The following is a 24493-nucleotide window of genomic DNA, read 5'->3' as shown; positions in this document are numbered from 1 at the left end:
CTTCCCAGCTTTCTGATGCTGCTTCCGTAGGACGTTGGAGAGAGTCTGGGCCACTGAGAGCGCCCTGGCATCTAGCTTAGGCTTCAAGCTATTTGTACATTTTCCTGTTCCGTGCAGGGCTATGATGAGAGTCAGCCTGCTCTGGTTTTACAAGAGCCTGCCTGGGGAAGAATAATACCTGCTGGCAGAAGTGCAAGTCTCCTTGTTTTACTGCCTCCTGGGGTCGGGTGGGGAGCCTAGGCAAAGAGTGACCCTTTTGTTCGGGGAGCTGAGATCTGGAGAGTAACTTGAAGCAGACATGGCTTCTATTTCCAGTGTAAACAGTGCAATCGGGAATTGAGGCACAAACGCTTTGATGCAGCAGGCTCTGTGCATTCTCCGCCTACTGTTCTCTTGGAGCACAGCTCTATGAAAGGTTAGAGGGCACCCAGTATGTATGCGCTGGGAAACCGACAGGGCTGCACTCACCACTTGAGTTAATGCCCCAGAAACCGTTAGCTCAGGACTAATGCCTTTTAATCCTTATAGGATGTTCACCCGCTGCCGTGTGCTCCATCTCTACCCAAAATCACTGAGTGGTGGGCAGGTCACCAGTTAATCCAGCCAAGCCCCAGGCACTTATCTAATAGCCTGACAGCCATGGACCTTCGTGTTCATGCTGTACAATGAGGTGCTCCAGAGAGGTGGAATGTTTGTCTTCCAGTGTGGGGGGCTCCTGGTTCTTTGATAGTGCATGAGCCAGTGCTGGCTCATACTCCCCACAGCTCAGCACCAGGGCCAGCTGAGTGCAGGGCCTTGTAGCAGGCACTAGAACATTGGAGTGAGAAGGGAGCCTCTGGTGGCTCAGGAAATCTGTCTCCTTTGCATGTTGGCTATGGATATTTCCAGCCAAGGTGACTCCTGGCTGGGCTGGTTGTCCAAGTATTGCTAGATGGATAATGAGCTCCCTAATGTCGGACTTGGGGCCTTGCTGTCGCCCGTGTATTGTGTTCTGCTTTGGCAGGAAAATAAAAGTAATTGCTCCCTGTCTTCCTTACTGCATTACCTTGAATTGTATCAACTGCTTTGTTGCATTATGCTCCAGAAGTGCTGCTCCCGTGAGGAAGGGAAGAGAAGAGATTTCTGGGGAGAGGATGCTAGGTGCTAGCAGGCAGCCAAAGGCCAGCTTCCCAAAGCTTTTCCTCTCCCCTCCCCGCTATGCCCTGGCAAGCTCCTTGAATTCTTGCCTTCACTAGAGACCTGCTTCCTGATTTCTCTCCTCTCCCACCCCAAGCAGAGTCCTGTCTCCACCCCCACAGGCTTGCAGGAAGCTGTTGGGTTTTGGTTACTCACTTGTGGAGGTCAGGTCAAGGTCTGGGGTTTTTTCCTTTGTGTTTAGGAAACGGTTTACAAACTATGTGTCAAGAGCTGGGGAGCAGGCCTAGTGCAGGTGGCGTGTGAAGGGGCTTCTCAACCTGTTACTTGCTGGACTTGAGTTAGTTCTCTTCTTTGTCTCCCCACTGTAATTTTTCTCTTGGTTGGCAGTGTGAGCACCTCTGAGTGCATCCCCCAGCCTGCAAACTCTTCGCCTCCTAACGTGACCTCGGTCACCAAACCACCCTGGGCTTTATTTTTACTCGAGCCGTTTTGTTTCGAGCTGTGATCTTGGTTTCTTTCCTCTAACAGAGAGAGGCCTTCTCTCGGGAGGAAGCAGAGTGTGCCAGGCTGCAGTTGAGGCTGGTTAAACACTAAAACCACATTCCTAGCCTCTCTGGGCTTGAGACGTGACATAAGCCATGCAGCTAGCACTGGCTTCTGCTCCCTCTAGCCTGCCAGTTACACACTCTCCCAGGCTTGCACGGAACTCCCTTTTTTAGTTATGCTTTTTGTTTGAAAATATTTGTAGAGCCCTCCTCTCCTGTCTCAGCGGCACGAGAGATCCCCAAGAATCAACGCCGTTTCCCCAGCTCTGGGCTCTTGAGCTCTTCCATGGGCCGTCCCCAATGTGCTGCTGAGATCTGTCACAGCTCATCAGGCCCGATTACCAATAGATCCTGTGCGTGCATGTCAAGTGGAACCCACATGTTGCTTTCCAACTCACTTGACCTTTTGTCATTACCCAGAAAGTATGGGCTTAGTTACCAGTAAGAATTTCCAGAAGTTGGTATTGATTTTTCAGACCATGTTGGTGAATTTTTTTTTTTTTTTTTTTAAATGTGAGGACCAAGGTAGGGACTAACACAGCTTGACGGGGAGAGATTGTGTGACGTGCTTTCCTTCCAGCTATGGACATCTGATGCTAGTGGGTATCTGGAACATGAGGGTGCCTTGGAAGGGTGCTTACATCCCCCATACTCAGAAAGGCTTGGACAAGTAGAGAAGGTTCTAACGAGCTTGCTAGATTTACAAGCAAATGCTGTCTTCCTGAAAGCCCCTTTCCCTGTGACTCACTCTGTCTTCATTTCTTTCCCATCATTGCTGAGTAGCCAGGGATTTGTGTGTGGCCAAAGCCCCCTCCTCGTTCTAACCAGCCACCTCCTGCTGCTACACGAATCCATCCTTCCCAAGTGAATGTACTGGTCTGGGCTCTGGAGTGGGGCATTGCTGAGGATGGAAGGAGGGAGTTTGCGGTTTAGGCCTAGCAATGGTAGTAATTGGCAGTGCTGGGAAAGGGACTAAGTGGAGTGTCAGGAGAGTGTTTGGTAGATTTCCCAGAATGAGGCAGGTGCTTGTAGGCTCAACAATCCTCCATGGTTTTTGTCGTTGGTCTAAGAGCTTGTCTACATGGTGCTTGCAAAGCACTCTAGAGGAGTGTGATTTGTAATGTATTGTGCTCTAACTGCCCCATGTAGATCCTGCTGGCGTGCTCTCATAGGTATCCAGTTTGCGTTAACATAGTCCTGTTTCAGACCTTTTCAGCAGAAAGAACAGACTGAAACCTGGTTTTCCAGAGACTTTGTCCTGACAGCTTGTTTGAATCTCAAATAACACATATTCTGGTGCATGCTCCTGGGTTTCACAGAGGCATCAGCCTTTGAATTGAATCCCCTCCACACCACTAATGTGCTGCTACTTGGACAGGTTCACCTCCAAGGAAGAGGTGAGCCTCTCAGCTTGACCTCTCCTGACATCATCAGAATTATATGTCATAATGTTATTTTCTGGAGAGGTTCTTATCCTATTGCAGGAATGAGAGAGAGTCCTCTCTCCTGGGCTTTTCTCCCCTTCCTTCTTTGTGACACATAACAAGTGGGGTATAACTTAGGAGGGGGGACGCTGGCAGACACCCCTGGAAATGGCTCATCGGTACCTTCACTTGATTGGCTTTCCTTGGAAATATCCTAGAGTCATAGACTCGTAGGACTGGAGGGGACCTCGAGAAGGGTTCTAGTCCAGTCCTCTGCACTCAAGGCAGGACTAAGTATTTATCATCTTTGTTTTCTCCCAGTTAGAAATTGGGTCACCAGTGGAACAGCACCACAGAGCAATTTTTCATCGTTCTAAGACGCGCAGGTTCAGCACAGAGCTCACAAACAAGCAGGTCAATCTATTGAGCTTATTATAAAGAAGGCTAAATGTTGACTTGGTCACAGTCTGTAAAAGCATGACACAGGGAGAAGATGTCTGACTATAAAGGACTTTTTAATCTAGCAAAGGCATAACAAGATCCAACTGCTTGAAGCTAGAAAAATTCAAGCTGGAGATAAGGTGCACATTTTTAACAGTGACTGTAATTAACCATTGGAACAGCTCAGCAGGGGTTGTGGTGGATTCTCCATCACTTGGATGTCTCCTTCTGAAAGCTCTGCTCTAGCTCTACCACAAGTTATGGGCTGGATGCGGGAACCGGGGTGAGGTTCTCTGGCCTGGGTTATTCAGAAGTTCAGATGAGATGAACGCAATTATCCCTTCTGATTTTAAAAGCTATTAAATGTATCCTTCACATGCCTCTCAGAATTAATGTTCTATCAATGATCATTTGTGTATCTGTGGAGTCGCTAAGTTACAGGAAGGGGGAAGCCGCCTCACTGCTAGTGAAAACGAGTTGGTTTAAGGAGCGTTTGCTTAGTAGTGCTGTGAAATCTGTTGTGCTGTATCCTGTCTTCCACTTCAGCACTGAACCCACAGACTCTCCCTCACCCCGTAGCACAAAGAATGGGTCTGCCTGGGTCACTTGTCTTGCTGATGCCAGTGCCCTCTATTCCATCCCGTACTGCACAGCCACATTCAGCATGAAGAGCAGAACACGTGTCCCAAACAACCTGCAGCACCAGCGCCAACTTGTAGAGAACTCTGCATTGAACATTAACCTGACATCTTGTCTGAGGAGTATCTTGGGCATATTTTAGAGTGGCCAGTGCTGGGAAGGAGAAAATTGGGTACTGTAATGCTGTTTTCGTTGATAAATATTGTACGGTGTATGTATTGGTCAGGTACATTTGGTTGTTCAGAATTGGCAAGAGCCAATGGAGTCTCTACTAACTAGTGTCATTTTACTAAAATGCTCTGTGTACAAAGCCCTTGCTCATTATCCCACCAGCCTGCAATGGGACCTGGCGGTGCCCTGAGAAGGGGATTGGAAGGCTTTTCTGTTTCACCGGAGTTTCTCTAAGGGTTTCTGTTTCCTCTGCTGAGATGCTGACTTGTAATTTCTTACAACGATCAAACCTGCCATAGAATCATAGCCAGTATCCCCCAGCCTCCTGCAGCAACAGAGCAGTGGGGGGTGGGTGAGCGTGTCAACATTCCCTTTGCCATAGAGGGTACAGGTGTGTGTCACAAGTCTGTGGTACTTCAGGGCTCTGGACCTCTTTACAGTGGTACCACAAGCATCAGCAAAGTGGATTTTACTTCTCTGTATAATTTCTTAATCCCAAATAATCAAAGTTCTTTACAAACTGTGTGCATGCACATACATTTTTCACACAGGAATCACTTGTACCAACACTGAAGCGCAGCTAGTTCTGGGGTGGGACATGGAAACTGCTAACAGCAAACAGCATTAAATAGTGACTTAGGACAGGAGACGAAGGAGAGTTCTGTATCTATTTGATATTGTAGGAGAATTTAGTCAGAATATAATTACCCAGATGTTGGAATTTGGCCACAATGCTATGGTTAACGCATATATTCTTGCAAAAGTTGCCATGTCATCTTAAAGACTCCTTGGTTTTATATCTCCTGTGAAAGATAGCCCCTCTAACAACACAGCACCCACCAGTACCTTGCAAGGGTTTCTGTAGGAAAAGGGAAAAGCACCTCGTACTATTTGACCAACACCTCACCATGCAGCTCTCTGGGTTTTCCAGGATTAGTAAATTACCATTTGTAGAGTGTTCTGAAGATACAAAGGGCTGTATCAATGTAATATTTTCATTGGCAATCTCCCATTCAAACACTGTCCAAGTCTGACCCTGCTTAGTTTGGAGTGTGATGAGATCTCAGATTGGGTGTGCCTGGGAGGTGCTGCAGATTTGGTGTTGCTGTTGTAATGGATGAACGTGCCAGCTCTAGCAAAGGGGCTGAAATGCGAAAGAAGCCACCCCTGGAAGAGAGAATCTTACAGAGCATGATGGAAGGTCTGGCAGTGTGTCCCCTGAGCAGGCAGAGTCGCATTGTCCCAGCTGGGCCTGGCTGAAGGAACACTGAACCTTATTGCACAAACTCATGAGCAAGGAAGCTGTGCCTCAGAAAGGACTGATGCCACTAGTGGCTGGTTACCAGTAAACCCACCAGTCACCAAGTGTGTGGGACAGATGTGGTAGATGGTTTGGAACTGAACTGTGTAGTTTAGGGGTCTGCAGCCCAAGCTGAGGACACCCTAGACCTAGGAGAGCTGCCTGCTGTGCTCACAGCCTCCCAGTGGAGGTGATGTGTTCTCTTCATGCAGTCTTGCAGCTGGTGTCTCTTGATTAATGGACGTGTCTTTTGCAGCCCATTTTGATTCTGACACTAGTTTCTGCTCCACAGAAGCTTTGCTGCTGTTGAGGAAAGTTTGCTGTACTTGATAAAGAACAGATACAGAAATTTAGTTCCAAACCTGAAGGAACAATTTTTAACTTGAAACAGTTTTTCCTTGGGAGTTGATGCGCCAGAATCCTTCCCTTATTTGGTGCCTTGTTCACAGCTGGGGCTGACGCTCAGGTGCCAGAGCTCTGCACTCGTTCTGGCTCCTTGCAGCAAGCCGGATGGCTCTTTGCTCATGTAGAGAGCTGGATCCTCTAGTTCCCACATCAGTTCTTGCCACTCCCTTTCTTGTGCATCTTGATGGTGTTTCCTGTGTTGTGGCACTGAGTGGGAGACATGTTTTGAGACGTTTCTTGAGCAGCGCAAAGTCCCTTGAAATTGGTTCTTTTTCTCCCCTCTTCTGACTCGAGACTGTGTTGAACCTTCACTTAAACTGTCTTACCAGCTCTAGTTGAGACAAGGTGTGTGAGGTAATGTCTTTATTGGACCAACTTCTGTTGGTGAAAGAGACAAGCTTGCAAGCGCCACATACCTGACCTGCAGAAGAGCTCTGTGGAGCTTAAAAGTTTGTCTTGTTCACCAACAGACGTTGGTCCAATTAACAAATATTCCCTCACCCCCCTTGCCTCTACCAGCACTAGGCTGTCTGGCAGAGGTTCTGAGCGTCACCTGAGCATTCTCATTGTGCCATTTCTGTAATTTAAGATGGCTTGTCTAGTATGTCTTTTATCTGCTCCTGGTTTCCTTAGCCCCTCTTCCAGCTGTTAATCAATGCAGATTCCTTCCATGCTACAAGTCCCGTTGCTTGGTGATGCAGTGTCTGAATGCTGCATGGACAGAGGTAGGCAGCTTTGTCTGGTGGTGTTGCCTCTTCCTGGGAGGGTTTAGTCTGTCTTCACATACTGACTCAAGACAGCTGAAAGAGCTGTTTTCAGCTTCAGGTACTAGCTGTGTGTGAGGTCCCCCCCCCCCCCCTTCTGCCTGACTAGGTGGTTTGGTTTTATAACTGGTACCTTTACTATATGCTCATAATGTTTTGGACACCAGTGTTTCTGGAATGCCCTCTACTGAATTGTCAACCCCCTGCTCCATGGTAGCATTCCCTGAAATGCTTCTAATTCCATCCATAGGGCCAGCCAGACAGGCAGAACTGCAGGGTCTCAATGCGTGGCTGAAACAATTGTGTTTGGAGGAGGAATTTGGTTTATTAGAAAAGGGGAAAGGAGGAGCCTATAAAGGAAGGATGGGCTCCACCTAAACCAAAATGGACCCAGATTGCTGGCATGTAAGATTAAAAAGTTCATAGAGTTTTTAAACGAAGGCCTGGGCTGACAGGTATGGAGGAGCACATGGTTTGGACGGATGCAGCCCTTAGGGGAGTATTTATTAAATGGGATATTTTGCATCCTAGTGAAGAGGAAAGGATAGAAGTTGATGAAGTACAGGTAGGAACTGAAGAGAAACTGTCAAATGAAAGAGAGTCCCGTTCAATTACACCACATGTAAGGCAGACAACTAAATATTCACACATTTTAGAAGTGCTTGTACACAACTGCAAGAAGCTTAAATTCTAAGATGGGAGAACTTGAGTGCCTAGTATTAAATGAGGACATTGTTATAATGGGCATTACTTGGTGGAATGATGATAATCAGTAGGATATGATAATCCCAGGGTACAAAATATATAGGAATGACAGAGTAGGTCACACTGAGGGATTCGGGGGGAGTGGCATTACATGTGAAATAAAGCAGAGAGTGAAATACAGTAGAACCTCAGAGTTATGAACACCAGAGTTACGAACTGACGGATCAACCACACACCTCATTTAGAACCAGAAATACGCAATCAGTCAGGAGCAGAGACCAAAAAAAAAAAGCAAATACAGTACAGTACTGTGTTAAATGTAAACTACTAAAAAAATAAATGGAAAGTATTTTAAAAAAAAGATTAGACAAGGGAAGGAAACTGTTTCTGTGCTTGTTTAATTTAAATTAAGATGGTTAAAAGCAGTATTTTTCTTCTGCATAGTAAAGTTTCAAAGCTGTATTAAGTCAATGTTCAATTGTAAACTTTTGGAAGTTTACATAACGTTTTATTCAGAGTTACGAACAATCACCATTCCCAAGGTGTTCGTAACTCTGAGGTTTGACTGCATAGCAAAAATCTAAAATGTAAACAGGATCATAGAATCTCAATGGATAGCAATTCCATGCTTGAATAATAAAGAGTATAGCAGTAGGAATATACTACTGACCACCTGGCCAGGATAGTGATAGTGATTGTGAAACGCTCATGGAGATTAGAGAGGCTACAAAAAAACAGAAAACCCAGGAATAATAGGGGATTTCAACTATCCCCATATTGACTGGGAACATGTTATCTCAGGATAGGATGCAGAGGTAAAATTTCTAGGCACCGTTAAGGACTGCTTCTTGGAGCAGCTAGCCCTGGAACCCACATGAGCAGAGGCAATTCTTGATTTAGTCCTAAGTGGGGCACAGGATCTGGTCCAAGAGGTAACTATAGCTGAACCACTCACCAATAGCGACCATAAAGTAATTAAATGTAACATCCTTGTAGGGGGAAAATACCAAAGAAACTCACCACAGTAGCATTTAACTTCAGAAAGGGGAGCTACACAAAAATAAGGAGGCTAGTTAAATGGAAATTACAAGGAACAGTCACAAGAGTGAAATGCCTGCCAGCTGCATGGAAACTCTTTAAAAGTACCATAATAGAGGCTCAAACTATATGTATACCCCAAATTAAAAAAAAAGGTCAGTAATAGGTCAAAAAAATACCACCATGGCTAAACAACAGAGTAAAAGAGGCGGTTAGAAACAAAAAGTTATCTTTTAAAAATTGGAAGTCAGATATTACTGAGGCAAATAGAAAGGAACATAAACTCTGGCAAGGCAAGTGTAGAAGTATAATTAGACAGGCCAAAAAAGAAATTGAAGAGCAACTAGCAAAAGTCACAAAAACTAATAATAAATATTTGTTAGGTACATCAGAAGCAGGAAGTCTGCCAAACAGTCAGTGGGGCCATTGGACTGTCAAGATGCTAAAGGAAGACAAGGCCATTGCATAGAAACTAAATGAATTCTTTGCATTGGTCCTCACTGTAGAGGTTGTGAGGGAGATTCCTACACCCGAGCCATTCTTTTTAGGTGACAAATCTGAGGAACTGTCCAAGATTGAGGTGTCAGTAGAGGAAGTTTTGGAACAAATTGATCAATTAAACAGTCAGATGTCACCAGGACCATATGGTATCACCCAAGAGTTCTGAAGGAACTCAGATATGAAATTGCAGAATTTCTAACTGTGGTATGTAATATATCACTTAAATCAGCCTCTGCACCAGATGACTGGACGATAACTAATGTAACACTGATTTTTTTAAAAGGCTCCAGAGGTGATCCTGGCAGTTATAGGCCAGTTAGCCTAAGTTCAATACCAGGCAAATTGGTCGAAACTGTAGTAAAGAACAGAATTATCAGGCACATATATGAATACGATTGGTTGGGGGAAGAATCAGCATGGCTTTTGTAAAGGAAAATCATACCTCACTACTCTATTAGAATTCTTTCAGGGTGTCAACAAACATGTAGAGAAGGGTGATCCAGTGGATATAGTGTACTTGGACTTTCAGAAAGCCTTTGACTCACCAAAGTCTTAAGCAAAGTAAACAGTCATGGGATAAGAGGGTAGGTCCTGTCATGGATCAGTAACTGGTTAAAAGATGGGAAACAAAGGGTAGAAATAAACTAGTTTTCACAGTGGAGAGAGGGAAATACTAGGATCCCCCAAGGATCTGCATGGGGACCTTTGCTGTTCAACATATTCATAAATGAGCTGGAAAAAAAGGGTATAAACAGTGAGGCGGTGAAGATTGCAGACTACAAAATTACTCAAGCTAGTTAAGTCCAAAGCTGACTGCAAAGAGTTACAAAAGGACCTCACAAAACTAGGCAACAAAATAGCAGATGAAATTTAATGTTGATAAATGCAAACTAATGCACATTGGAAAACATTATCCTAACCATACATACCAAATGATGGGGTCTAAATTAGCTGTTACCACTCAAGAAAGAGATCTTGGAGTCACTGTGGATAGTTCTCTGAAAACATCTGCTCAATGTGCAGCGGCAGTCAAAAAAGCTAAGAGAATGTTAGGAACTATTAAGAAAGGCACAGATAATAAGACAGAAAATATCACAATGCCACTATATAAATCCATGGTACGCCCACATCTTGAATACTGCGTGCAGATGTGGTCGCCCCATCTCAAAAAAGATATATTACAATTGGCAAAGGTACAGAGAAGGGCAACAAAAATGACTAGGGGGTGGAACAGCTTCCATATGAGGAGAGATTAAAAAGACTGGGACTGTTCAGCTTGGAAAAGGGATGACTAACGGGGGCGAGGTCTATAAAATCATGACTGGTTTGGAGAAAGTGAATTAGGAAGTGTTATTTACTCCTCCACGTAACACACGAACTAGGGGTCACCCAATGAAATGAATAGGCAGCAGGTTTAAAACACAAGGAAGTATTTTGTCACACTATACACAGGCAGTCTGTGGAACTCATTGTCAGGGGATGTTGTGAAGGGCAAAAGTAAAATTGGGTTCAGAAAAGAACTAGGTAAGTTAATGGAGGATGGTCCATCAGTGGCTATTAGCCAGGCTGGGCAGAGACACAACCCATGCTCTGGGTGTCCCTAAACATCTGACTGCCAGAAATTGAGGCTGGACGATGGGATGAATCGCTTGATAAATTGCCATGTTCTGTTCATTCCCTCTGAAGCATCTAGCACCGAGCACTGTTGGAGACAAGATACTGGTCTAGGTGGACCATTGGTCTGACTCAGTGTGGTCATTCTTATATTCTTACTCTGAAGGCCATTCCTTACATCTTCCCCAGAGAGTGCTGCAAACCCAGTGCCACTTCCCCATGACCTGGCTGGGGGCTGCTAAGAACTCCGTTTGGCTGGTACAGTGTACCTGTCCGCTCAGACATGGATGGGGAGCCCACTGCAGAGTGCAATAAGCTGTATGTTCAGGGAACTTGTTCTTCCCTTTGATCTGGAGGTGTATGGCACATGCCATATAAAGTGTGTGTCCTCACGGCCCTTCTCTCCCCAGAGCACCTTGCAGAAGCCTCTTGTGGCACTCTGCCCTTCAGCACTGGAGGCTGGTGGAAGGGTTGAGGAAGTTGCAAGGAAGAGAGTCCCTTCCCAGCCCTGCTAACTGCCCTCGCCCTCTGCCCAGGTCCCTGGGTTGCGTTCATTGCCTCAGGGTAAGAAGCTCATTACCCTGGTTTGGGGAAGTGTTCCCCTCCCCCACATGAGTGCAGCAGGTGATGTGACTTCCTCTTTCCCCAGCCCCAGAGCCCTGTGCTGCTCAGTGGAAGTCACTGTTCCCTATTGCTGTGAGAAGCAGCTTTTGACTGGATGAGCAGGAGGGCTCCCAGGGACTGACTGGCAGGTGAGTCACGAGGGAAAGAGTCATTCAGAGAGGAGCCCAGTCAAAGCAGCCAGTGGCCTTAGGTTGAACTCTGGAACTTTCATCTCCTTGTCAAGCGATTAGCTCATCAGAAGCTGAGGCTGTGGGGTAGAAGTTGGGTTGAAACAAGTGAGAGAGGGGCTGCCCATGTGTGCAGCTACCGCACAGGGCGCATAGGCTCTTCTCTGCCCAGGCCTGCCAGATGGCTGGTGCTGCAGATGCTGGTTAGCATGAAACATGCTCTTTTCCCAGAGGTGTTCTGTGTGCGTTCTGGCTTCCACTTCCTCGAAACATTCACCATGTCCACATGGCTCCCACTTAGCACATGGATTCTGTCTGCAGCCATCCAGCCCTTTGGGAGTGGGCAGCAGTGCACTGGACTGCAGCTTGGTGCTCCCTGCTGAAGGGAGTGGAGCTGGGATACTGTTTACCCCCTCCCCTGCCTCCGAAAAGACTGGTTCATTCTGTGTGGGAAGAATCTGGTACACGCTTCCCCATGGTGTGCATGTGTCATTTTCCACTCATGGTGGGGAGTTTTGCCACTCCCCCACTGCCAGTAAATGGGTGCAGTGGCTGCAGGCTGAGAATTCTTTAGGGCTGTGGGCTGGGAGTGGGGCTGGAGGAAGAGTTTCTGTCCTACCCCACCTATATTCCCCACCCCCTTCTCGTCACACACATGCAGCCTGCAAACACGCTCTGGTAGAGCTGCCGTGAGAACATCGGGCACGTGTGGGCTCGTGCGGGGGGAAGGGCAGGTTGATGGAGGGAGCTCAGTCACCCTGGTCCTTATTCCCCCCCTCAAGGATCCTGGAGGTGGCGAATTCCTCTCCCATGCTCCAGCAGTCGAAGAAAGCATGCAGGACAGGGTCCCAGCCACCCATTTGTGCTCTGGGTTCATCCACCCGCTGGGCAGTGAGACTCACTCCAGTGATGGGCTTTCCTTAACTAGGGCACATGGTAGGGGCTGGGAGGCTCAACCCAGGAAGCTGGAGTACCCACCAGCGGTAACACTCCTACAAGCTTTCTCCTGCCCATCACATTCTCTTGGCTTAAATGCTCTTTTCTGGTCTTGGCACCCCAGAGTGGTTTTGCTTCCCCTCAGAGGGGCAATGGAGAGGCTGCCTGTGCTTAAGTCATATTTAAACTGGGCAGGTACAATGTATTAGGGCCCTCACTGGACATTGCTTCTTGCTCTGCCCTGCCAGTTGCTCTTTAACCGGCTGGCCAAGTGTTCCTCGAGTCCCTGGGTTTCATCTGCAGAGTTCATAAAATGGTGGCAAGTGAAGTCAAGTTTCAACGCAAGGGGTGCTTCAGGGCCACAGCAAAATAGCTAGCTAGTGAGTGAGTGAGAGCCCCTGGCTGCAGGGGCCAGTTTAATTGGTCTAGGGCTTTTTACGAGCAGATTTTATGTTTAAGCTCACACATGGCCCAGGAGCGACGCTGCAGCAGGGCATTGCTCTCCTGCATGGGTCCTGGGGGAATTCAGGTCAAGCCTAATTATACCTAATTGAGCAGCCCCACTGCACATTATTTGCTTTATTCTCCAGCCTACACCCATTATTTCAAAATAATGGGTGTAGGCTGGAGAATAAAGCAAACAAGAGGAGAGGTAATTAGTGTCGGATCTGGGACCATCATGCCCGGTAAATACCCAGCAAACTGGGACCCTCCTGAGCTGCCCTCTCATTCCACATTTGTACAGGTTCTTCAGCACTGCCAGGACTCTGAGAAATTCAGTTCCCTGCTAGCAGTGGAGTCTTTACAGCCTAGGGAATAAGGCACTTGACTGGGACTCAGGAGACCTGAGTTTAATTCCTAGCTCTGCCGTTGGCCTGCTGGGCGACCTTGAACAAGTTGCTTCACTCCCTGTGCCTCAGTTTCCTCCATCGTAAAATAGGGACAATGAGACTGCCCTCCTTTGTACAGCACTTTGAGATTGAAAGGTGGAAAGTGCTATAGAAGAGCTAGGAATGTGTTAGAGCTGCCATCTCCTGCAAATGGATCCAGGTTGTTACTGGTTTCCTGGCCAGTGTCTCTTCTCCAGACAGTTCTCGAGGGAGTGGGTATTTTGGATTGATTTCTTTGTCTCATGCTGTAATAGTGCTGTGTCCTTCAATAGTCCCTTTCATCCCGGGATCTGAGGGCTTTGCAAATGAGCCTCACAACATCACTGTGAATAAGAAGGGTAAGACATATAGGGTTCCGTTTTTCCTGCACTGTAATGCAGCTGCTTCTCGGGTGAAGCACAATAACTGCTTAACCATACACAGAATGTCCAAAAGAGTTTAGGAGAAGTGAAAAAGTTCAATATCCAGTTGAACTTGCAGAGAGAATTTAGAGCAGCAGGATGAAATTACCTGTGACACTTCCTGCAGACACCCAGGCTTGTGAGGCATCTGGCTACCACCGGCCTTGCCTGTGCCTGCTGCGGAGCCCTGACAACACAAGCACTGCCTCTCAGCTTACGCAGGCGCCTCTGTCTTGGTGCAGGCACGCTCCACCCACTCTCCCTCAGGGCAGCTCCCGGGAGTGGACAGCCCAAATCCATCGGACACTTTCCGAATTCACAGATCTGCTACCCTCAAAGGAATAATACACGTCAGTTTACCAGTTTCACCTCAGAATCACTGCTCCGCTTAACACACAGCACTTAGATATGTTTATAGTGAAAACAAGCATAAGTTTATTTAACAAAGAATTGAGATTCAAGAAGAAGCCAGTAGAATGATGGAAATAAATGGTTACCTATAAAAAAATCATAACATGCATTCTAGAGCCTAGACTTAGCCAACAGGATACGTTTAAGCCCTGTAGAGTTTAGCCCACCCCAAAGTTTTTCTCCCAGTGTTTTACAGCCTGGCTGGCTGTGACCCTCTCTTTCTAAGGTATGGATGCTGACATAGGTGAAGGCTACCAAGTACACCCCTGTATATTCCATCAGTTCATTGTCTGTACTCGTAAACTCATGAGCTGCTTCTGAAACAATTCCACAGTGACATAGAAACGTAGCTCCCTGTCTAACAGGTGATGGATGGAAGGAGGAGTGCCCAGGGAAGGCATCTGTCTCCTCTACATCCCAGGCTCCTCCCAGAAATACCCTCCGAGGTCTCTCAGACTCAGAGGCCTGTAAACATGTTACAGTAAAAGCTTTGTTATCCAGCATGTTGGGAGGATGGGGGGTGCTGGCTAGGAGCAGCAGGGACTGTCGTCACTTGCAGGGAGCCGCCCGAGGTGAGCACCGCCCGGATCTGGATACCTGGCAACCCTATCAGAAATGCTGGTTTCTAGAGCTTTCCAGTTGGTAAAGTGCTGGATAACACAGCTTTTACTGTATTTATCTTGCTCTAGCCTCTTCTTTGTTTGCCCTGACTCTCTGGTAAAGATCTTTCATGCCTGGACATAGCAAAATTGTCCTTATTTGGGAAGAGAGAAACCAGCGGGGCCCTTATTTCAGATGGGGCTAGCGGATGTGAGGGCTTTATTCAGGTAAGTGGTAGCGATGTTTTGAGCAGTGCACCAGAAGCAGCTATGTAGCAGTTACTGCTTCTGGTGTCGCAAGGATTCCCAGCATTGAGCTGAGTGCAGGATAAATAAACACCCAATGCAGTAAAATCACCTGCACCATTGCTGGTGCTTTGTTTCTGGCTAATGATGCATATTGTCCAGTAGAAGTTGATTGTTGTGATCGCTGCAGATGGGCACAGTAGCCAGCAGAGGGTGCTGTGCGTCCATCCAGCCTGCTCCCCTGGCTTCACGCTCCAGCTGTTTGGCACTTGCCCTGTGCCTATGTGCATCGTGTTTGTGAGAGTCTGGGCACGTCCATTTGGTTCCCATCTGCAGTGCCCACCCCCCACATCCAGGCCAGGTTATTCTCTCACCAGGGACTCTGTTAATTCACAGGAAATCGGGGAGAGTTTAATTGTTTTCTCCTCTTTTTTTCCCATGCAGCTGAACAAAAGGTTCATCCTCAGTTTTCTCCATGCCCATGGGAAGCTGTTTACCAGGATTGGGTAAGTGTGCAGGATGTTTATTTTATTTTCCTACATTACAAGTCTTTTTGGAATTTAATATTGTTAGCAACTAGGCTGTGTTTGTAACCGAGGGCACAGGGTGTGAATTCTTGCAGGCCTAGTCTCCTGGTTCTTCTTCTCCTTAGCCGCCCTCCAGTCCTGTGCTGGTTATTGTTTGGGCTTTTTCTCTCTCACCCACCTCGAGGCTGTGTCCTATCAGACCCTGGGATGGCGTATAGGCCTGGCCCAGCCCTGTGGGCTCTGGAACTCCCAGGAGCTGCTTTGCATTTCCCAGATCTCCCAGTCCTCTCCTCTGTATGACTGTTCCCAGATTCACCCAGCAGAGAGGCTGCTCTCCTGGCTTCTCCAGGGCTCACTGACTGCTCAGGTGGTTTTTTCTTGAGGAATTTGCATTCCTGTGACTGCACACCTGCTGTCCAGAAATGGTGCGACAAGCGCTATCCCTTAGTCACTTCGGCTCCTTTTTCCTGGAGGCTGTTGGTTAAGCGCTACCCTGGCAGTGGGAACTCATTTATAAAAAGTGCTCTTAGCATGTTTGGCATAATGGGGAGTCAAATAATTCAATGGCCCTCCTTGAACTACTGCGAGTCTGCTCAGGCCTGGGCTGAGATCCCAGCCTGGGGGATTCGCATCTGACCCAGGGAGCACGAGTGTCTCTGTGAGTCATCTGAGCTGGGCCTGTTACTGTCAGGTGCCTGTGGTGCTAAGTGCTTGTGTCTTTGCTTAGTGTCTGGTGTTGTGGTGGGACCTATTTCTCAACCCAAACACCCTGAGTTGCTCTCTGTGTAATGTGCCTTCAGATGGGAGCTGCCTGCTCAGCAGCGTGTTCCATCTCTTCTCTTGCCCCCAGTGGCCTAGAGGTTGATATTGTAACCAGGGTTCAATATCGGCTCCTGCCGTCTCTGATAGAGCCGTTTGTTACCAGTTACCAGACTGAGACTTGTTACAGGCCACCTGAGACCCCCGCACTGGCCTGACTGGCTCATTGTCCTTTCTGGTATAGCAAATTCTTTTGACTCAGGCAATGTAGTTTCTTGCTCTAGCCAGGGCCTGTCTATCAGCCCTTCCCTGGAAAGCCCTCCCCAGTGTTATGGGCTGGAGGATGTGTTCGTTAATAGTGGTGGAGAACACTAGCAGAGAGCTTGGCTTGGTGTAGAGCTGCAGTTCCTACCCCAAGGAGCTTACGTTCCAAGCTGGCTGATCAAACTATGCCTCTGAAGCCACAGGTACCTGCAGTTTCTGTTGTCTTTCAGTTTGATTTCAGGATCTTCCCATCGCAATGCAAAGTAGGAGCCACTCTGGCTAATTCAGTGGAGAGTGAGTCTTTTGAGCGGCTCATGGCTAACAATGTGAATCGCAGTCTGTGTCATGAGGCACTGTTTATCTGAATGTGGGCAGCATGTTGGCCTGGAGTGAGGAGTCAAAGAACTGGATGTCCTCGTGGATGGAGAAAAAAGGGCAGATGGAACTTTTAGTAACTGAATCGTGTTTCTCTGCCTGAGGGCATTGTGTCCAAGGACCTGCCTGTCCTGAGCTCTGCTGAGGCCGTGCTCATGGCTGAGTTATGGTTTGAACGCTTGCCAGCAGGATGGATTAATGGGGATGTTGTGGTGATCGCTTGCAGATTTGTCTCCTGAGACTTTCATGAAATTAAGATGCAGCATTTTAGGAGGTCACTTCCCAGGACAGCCATTTAAAAAAAATCCAAGTATGTTTAATGACAGACTCTCTCCCTGCTGTTCTTATTAAAGAAACTTGAAAGTAATATCAAGCCCCAGGAAGGGAAATCAGCTGGTGGTGCTAAACAGCTTCTGGGCTTAAAATAGGTGAATGGGGAAAAATAGATCAGACCTACTGTTTGTGCTTAGATCATTAAACTGTGGATGGCATGGCCGTGTTTTGTGGCATTAATTAGAATGTCTCACTGCTAAAACCAAAGGCAGGCAGTTCAGTGAAGACTTCCACTTCACTGCTAACCTGCTGGGCTCTGAGCTCAGTGGGCTTACCACACACGCTACCAGATGTGCTAGAGTATCAAAGCACAGCTGCCTGGGTTGATGAAGCCGTCACTCCTTCGAGCCTTCCAGAGTCCAAACATGACAATAACGTTCATTTCCTTTTGTAAGAAAGGAACAAATGGGGGAGAAATCCATCCTGCAAAGGGGCCTTTTGCCGTGCTGAGATCTGGGCCTTGTTTGCACTCACAGGATGTTGGCTCTGTGGTGAGTTGTACACGGTACATGAGTCTCTATCGAAATCCGGAGGCCTTTAGAAACGATCCCAAACACCAGGAATGCTGCCTCTTCCTGGGGGAGCAGCTTGACTGCTGAACGGGGCCAGCCCCATTCTGCAGGGCTGTTGTAGCAGCCAGTATTTGATGCAGCGGATGGCTTTGTGCTGTTTTCGCACACAGTGCGGAGGGTATGGGATGTCCTGACGCTGGGTTTTAAAAGGCACCGTGAAGCACAGCCTTTAAAAGTAGAGCAGATTGCACTCAGAGGATGTTGTTGGATCTGTGATGATTAGAGCCCTACCAAATTCACGGCTATGAAAAACGCATCACGGACTATAAAATCTGGTCTCCTGCCATGAAATCTGGTCTTTTGTGTGCTTTTACACCAGGGGTAGGCAACCGATGGCACGCGTGCCAAAGGCGGCACACGAGCTGATTTTCAGTGGCACTCATGCTGCCCGGGTCCTGGCCACCGGTTCGGGGGGCTCTGCATTTTAATTTAATTTTAAATGAAGCTTCTTAAACATTTTAAAAACCTTATTTACTTTACATACAACAGTAGTTTAGTTGTATATTATAGACTTAAGAAAGACCATCTAAAAACGTTAAAATTTATTAGTGGCACGCAAAACCTTAAATTAGAGTGAATAAATGAAGACTCGGCACACCACTTCTGAAAGGTTGCCAACCCCTGTTTTACACTATACTATACAGATTTCGGGGGGGGGACCAGCGTTTCTCAAATTCATAGATTCATAGATTCCAGGACTGGAAGGGACCTCGAGAGGTCATCAAGTCCAGTCCCCTACCCTCATAGCAGGACCAAATACTGTCTAGACCAGGGTCCCAAACCTTTTTTGTCTGGCGGGCGCCAGACGACGAGCATGGAGGACCGTGGCATCCACCGAAATGCCGCCAACAAGCGGCAACGTCAATAGGTATCGCTGCCAAAATGCCGCCAAGAAGCACCGTCATCCAGAGACGTTGCTGCAGAAATACCGCCGAAAACTGGCGGCATTTCGGCAGTGACGCATCTGGATGCTGCTGCTTCTCGGCAGCATTTTGGCAGATGCTTGTCCGCCGGCCAGTACACGGGCACACTTAGACGCCCCAGCGGGCACCATGTTGGGGACCCCTGGTCTAGACCATCCCTGATAGACATTTATCTAACCTACTCTTAAATATTTCCACAACCTCCCTAGGCAATTTATTCCAGTGTTTAACTACCCTGACAGTTAGGAACTTTTTCCTAATGTCCAACCTAAACCTCCCTTGCTGCAGTTTAAGCCTATTGCTTCTTGTTCTATCCTTAGAGGCTAAGATGTACAAGTTTTCTCCCACCTCCTTATGACACCCTTTTAGATACCTGAAAACTGCTATCGTGTCCCCTCTCAGTCTTCTCTTTTCCAAACTAAACAAACCCAATTCTTTCAGCCTTCCTTCATAGGTCATGTTCTCAAGACCTTTAATCATTCTTGTTGCTCTTCTCTGGACCCTCTCCAATTTCTCCACATCTTTCTTGTAATGTGGTGCCCATGAAATTGGGGGTCCTGACCCAAAAGGGAATTGTGGAGGGTTGCAAGGTTATTTTAGGGGCATCATAGTATTGCCAGCTTCAGAGCTGGGTGGCCAGAGAGTGGCGGCTGTTGGTCGGCGCCCAGCTCTGAAGGCAGCACCCTGCCAGAAGCAGCACAGAAGTAAGGGTAGCAGTACTGCAACCCCCCTACAATAACCTTGTGACCCCCCCGCCACACACACACACAAAACTCCTTTTTGGGTCAGGACCCCTATAATACAACACTGAAATTTCAGATTCAAATAGCTAAAATCATGAAATTTACAATTTTAAAAATCCTATGATCATGCAATTGACCAAAATGGACCATAAATTTGATAGGGCCCAAGTGATGATCCAACCAGCCTGAAAGGATGTTGCGGAAGCCCAAAAACATTGTCCTTGTGGGTTACCAGAAGCATCCCATTCATCCAGCCTGGAGCCTTCTCACATTGCAAGGTCTGAATCTGTGTGGGGGAGGATAAAGGAAATCACTATACATTTGCTGAGTGTGACAACTGGGCATGTCCTGGAGGCCCCTGCACTCAACTACTCTGACGCTGAGGCTGCCCTGCTTTTCCCAGGATGGATTTCAGCTTTCCTGTGCATCTCTGGAAGGGCACTGCTGACTGGAGCTGGCGGTCATCCCGGCACACTGCCCTGGCATTGGCTTATCGCCAGGACAGAACCACTTGCTAGAACAGTTGTGGGTTTGCTGGGGAAGTTCAGCAGTAAGGGTGGGAGTAACACTCTTTCCAGTCCACTAGTATCTCTGGAGGATGTTAACAGACACTAGTGAAGTTGGACATTTTTAAATCAGCAGGTTCAGATAACGTGCATCCAAGAGCTTTAAAAGAGCTGGCTGAGGAGCTCCCTGGACCATTCATGTTGATTCTCAATAAGTCCTGGAGCACTGGAGAAGTGCCAGGAGACTAGAAGGAAGCTAATGTTGTACCAATATTTAAAAAGGGTCAACAGGATGGACCATGTCATTATAGACCTGTCAGCCCGACACTGATCCCAGAGACGATAATGGAGCAGTTGATACAGGACTCAGTTAATAAATAATTAAAGGAAGGTAATGTAATTAACAAAATGAACATGGGTTTATGGAAAATAGGTCAAACTAACTTGATAACTTTTTTTTATGAGATTACAAGTTTGGTTGATAAAGGTAATAGTGTTGATGTAATATACTTAAACTACTGTCTGGGGTTTGGCTTGGTACCGCATGACATTTTGATTAAAACCACTAGAAATATAAATAATTGGCCCATATTAAATGGATTAAAAGCTGGCTAACTGACAGGTCTGAAAATGTAATTGTAAATAGGGAATCATCATCACTGAGCAGGTGTGTTTCTATTGGAGTCCCTCAGGGATCTGTTCTTGGCCCTACGCTATTTAACATTTTTATCAGTGAGCAGGATGAAAAGATAAAATCATCACTGATAAAGTTTGCAGATGACACAAAAATTGTGGGAGTGATGAACAATGAAGAGGACAGGTCACTGTTACAGAAAGATCTGGATTGCTTGGTAAACTAGGCACAGGCAAACAATATGCATTTCAATATGGCTAAATGTAAAAGTACACATGTAGGACCAAAGAATGTAGGCCATACTTACAGGAAGGGGGACTCTGGGAAGCAGTGACTGAAAAAGATTTTGGAGTCATGGTGGATAATCAGCTGAACATGAGCTCCCCATGTGACGTTTTGGCCAAAAGGACTAATGTGATGCTTTTGGAAGCACAAACGGGAATCGCAAGGAGCAGAGAGGTTATTTTACCTCTGTGTTTGGCGCTGGTGGAATACTGTGTCCAGTTTTGGTGCCCAAAGTTCAAGAAGGTTGCTGATAAATTGGAGAGGGGTCAGAGAAGAGCCATGAGACTGATTACAAGGATTAGAAAACCTGCCTTGTAGTGTTAGACTCAAGGAGCTCAGTCTGTTTTGTTCAGCAAAAAGAAGGTTAAGGGGTGATTTGATTACAGTCTGTAAGTACCTACAACAGGAACAAATATTTACTAACGGGCTCTTCAGTCTAGCAGAGAAAGATCTAACCCAGTGGTTCTCAACCTGTTAATGCAGCCCACAATGTGTTAAGTGGGGCTCAGGCTGAGAACCTCAGCCCCCCTCCACCCTAAAACCACCCACAATGGCCTATGACCAGTGCCCCTGCCCAGAGCAGGGCCAGGTGTGGAGCCCTGGGTGCAGTCCAGGCAGCCGGACCCAAATCCTGCTGCACAGGGCCGAAGAGGACCCTGTGGTGTGGGGCTGGGCAGGAGCAGGGACCCAGACCTGAACTCCATGGTGCAGGGCCAGGCAGGAGCAGGGACCGGGACCCAGACCCGTACCCCGTGGCGTGGGGCTGGGCAGAAGCAGGGACCCAGACCTGGATCTCGCAGCGCAGGGCAAAAGTCGGGCTCCAGACCCCATGGCGCGGGGCCGGGCAAAACCCAGCACCGGGCCAGGAGTGGAGCCCCCAGCGGGGCCGGCAGACAGGACCCGAGAAGGGGGGCCAGGAGCAGAGCCCCACCTAAAATCTGGGGCAAACCCCTTAGTTCCCAGAGCCTCTCCTCCCCCCAGCCACAGACCTACTCTCCTGCCTCCTGCCCTACGGCACTCACCAGCCCTCTGCTGGCAGGAGCACAGATGCAGTCTGCAATAGGCTGTCTCCCCCTCAGCCAGCCCTGCTCCCTGCCAGACCAGAGTGGCAAAATTTGAATTTTAGCACACAGCTTGGCCACAGCTGTGTGCTAATTGGGCCACATGCAGCCTGTGGGTTGAGACCTGCTGGTCTAACACGATCCAATAGCTGGCAGCTGAAAGTAGAGAAATTGAGTCTGGAAATAAAGTGTACATTTTTAAAGGTGAGAGTAATTGAGCACTGGAGCAATTGACCAAGGGTTGTGGTGGGTTCTCCATCACTGGCAAGCTTTAAATCAAGGAGTTAGTGTGGGGAAGTCTATGGCCTGTGTTATACAGGAGCTCAGACTCAGTGGTCACAGTGGCCTTGGAATCTATGAAAATCCCCTCTAGTAGACACCCCCTGAAGAAGCTGAGAAGAGGCAGCACGGCTGGACTGAGCACAGCCTGGAAGAATCTGTCTGCCATTAGTTTGTGAACCCTTTGGAGGCAGGGATCTGTCTTACTCAGGGCTGTAGAATAGCTAGCACCCTTTGGGGGCTATATAAAGAGTGATACTAAATGAAGAGCAGCATCAATGTGTTGGGTTTCCTTGGATGAAGGTGCCTGTAACTGCTAAGGCCTTTGGTGTTGAAAAGACGCCTTGCTCAAAGCTGTGGCATTGCATCTGGTGGCTGGTCCTTCTTGATGAGTGATAGTAGCTGTGTGTGTTTCAGGAAACAGCTGTGGTTTTGACACTGGTTTTCATACAGTGACTACCAGCATCTAAATGAGACTGATTCTTAATCTGCAGGGGACCCCACATCCCTCTCCCGGGGCCAAGTTGGGGCTCTCACAGATGAGAGACAATGCCAGTGTTCCGGTGCTGGGTAATGTGGAGGGTCCTCACTTGCCCGCCATATGCTGGGGCCAGCGTGACAGAGCCCACACACGGGGAGCACTTTCCTCAGCAGGAAGTGGCTCTCTTAAACAGATGATGTTTACAAAGTCAGTTGCCCCCGACTCCATGGGTGTGGGTCAGGCTGACTTCTCCATTCTGTCTGCCAGCTCCAGCACTCCATGGGCTGCTGCTCCCCTGCAGCTGATGGGTGGGGTGGCTATCCCAGACAGGCAAGAGCTGGTGAGGGTCTCCCTCTGTCCCCTCCTCACTGTTACCGAGGCCTTGGCGCAAGCATTCCTGTTGTTCTCTTTCTGCCTGCAGGATGGAGACGTTCCCGTCAGTGACAGAAGAGGTGCTGAGGGAGTTCCAGGTGCTGCTGAAGCACAGCCCTCCTCCCATCGGAAGCACCCGCATGCTGCAGCTCATGGCTATCAACATGTTTGCGGTGTACAACTCCCAGCCCAAAGGTACCACGTGTTGTCAAGGAGGGGGGCTGGGGAGTTGTGCCCTGTTCTGTGTGGCGAGTGATTAAATCCATGTGGCTGGAGAAGAGCAGGGGAGGGATACTGAACGAGCAGCCTTCAGAGAGGCAGAGCTGTCTTTGCCTGCCTGCTGTGTGGAAGGCAGTAGAAAGGGCCCTGAGGCCAGGATCTCAGGGCCTCTTCCCAGAAAGTGCTGCTCTGTTCTGAGTGGGGAAAAGCTTGGGGGTGTCTTCCTGGAGTCAGGCAGAAGAGTGTTGTGGAGGAGGAGGATGTGCAATCCGTTACACCTCACTTAGAGCCTGTCCCTAAGAACTGAATGATTTCCTGACATGCTTTCCCAGCATCTGTCTCTGGCCCCGCTCGGAGCCTTGCACTGGCGCTTAGAGGCAGGCCTGAAGACAGCTGCTCTCCGGAGGCATCATCGTGGCCTTCAAGGGACAGCTCTGGGGGAGCATGCCCAGTCCAGTGGCTGCCTGTAGGTAGCTGCTGGAGGCGGTAACTGAAGGGCCAGGAAAGGAGGCTCGCCCCAGACAGAGCCAGCTGGGAAACACAGCAAGTGTGTCCAGATGGGGTGTGATTGCATCTCTCCAGTCCCTCTTGGGCTGGGTGTGTTGGCTCCTCTCCCTTTATAGCCTAGAGGCTATTGACCAAGTGGCTGTCCCCAGACCCAGTGTTCTCTGAGCTCCGGGGCTGAGTGCCTTTCCTCAAGCGCACTGCAGAGAACTCCGAGTGCGGCTGAGGTGCCAGTTGCCGGTTTGTTTGCAGCCGTACGGAATGACAGTGGGGTTGGACGTGCACTCCCAGGGCAGGAAGAGCACCAGCTGCTGGATGTTTAGATTCGGAAGGGGGCAAGGCCTCTCCCACTGCAGTTGTGGCCAGAGTGCTGGGTTCTTACAGACACAATGAGACACAATCCCTGCCCCCAAAAGCGCGTGATTTCAGCTTTTCCTCTGCGAGCAGTAGGCTCCTTGTAGTGCCAGACGAAGTGACTGGGGACGAGATGAGCTGACTGGGTGAAGTGTGTGCTGGAGAAATAGCTGCACCCCAGCCTGCTTCCCAGGCATCTTCCTGAGTCACAAGTGTGGTTGCCTAGGTTGGGCTCATGAGCCGCTCTGCTAGATGCCAGCTAACCAGATGGAGTGTTTCTCTTTCCCAGCTGCAAAGCACTTTACAAACATGAGCAAATGCCTCCTCTCAGCCCCCTGGGAGGC

General features: G+C 48.2%; 1 protein-coding gene across 3 annotated transcripts in view; it reads left to right on the top strand.

The window, feature by feature from the left end:
- The window catches only part of SMG6 (SMG6 nonsense mediated mRNA decay factor), a 147367-nt gene that overhangs the window by 21616 nt on the left and 101258 nt on the right, over positions 1–24493 (top strand). For all 3 annotated transcript variants that reach the window (XM_034752733.1, XM_034752732.1, XM_034752731.1), the window contains exons 9-10: positions 15403–15464; positions 23122–23267. In XM_034752733.1, the coding sequence (XP_034608624.1) occupies positions 15403–15464; positions 23122–23267 (208 nt within the window). The remainder of the gene's footprint in view (positions 1–15402; positions 15465–23121; positions 23268–24493) is intronic.

The sequence above is a fragment of the Trachemys scripta genome, chromosome 18 (assembly GCF_013100865.1).
Source record: "Trachemys scripta elegans isolate TJP31775 chromosome 18, CAS_Tse_1.0, whole genome shotgun sequence".
Lineage (NCBI taxonomy): Eukaryota > Metazoa > Chordata > Testudines > Emydidae > Trachemys > Trachemys scripta.
The sequence above is the reverse complement of the archived record's forward strand: the minus strand, read 5'-3'. Positions and strand labels throughout refer to the sequence as shown.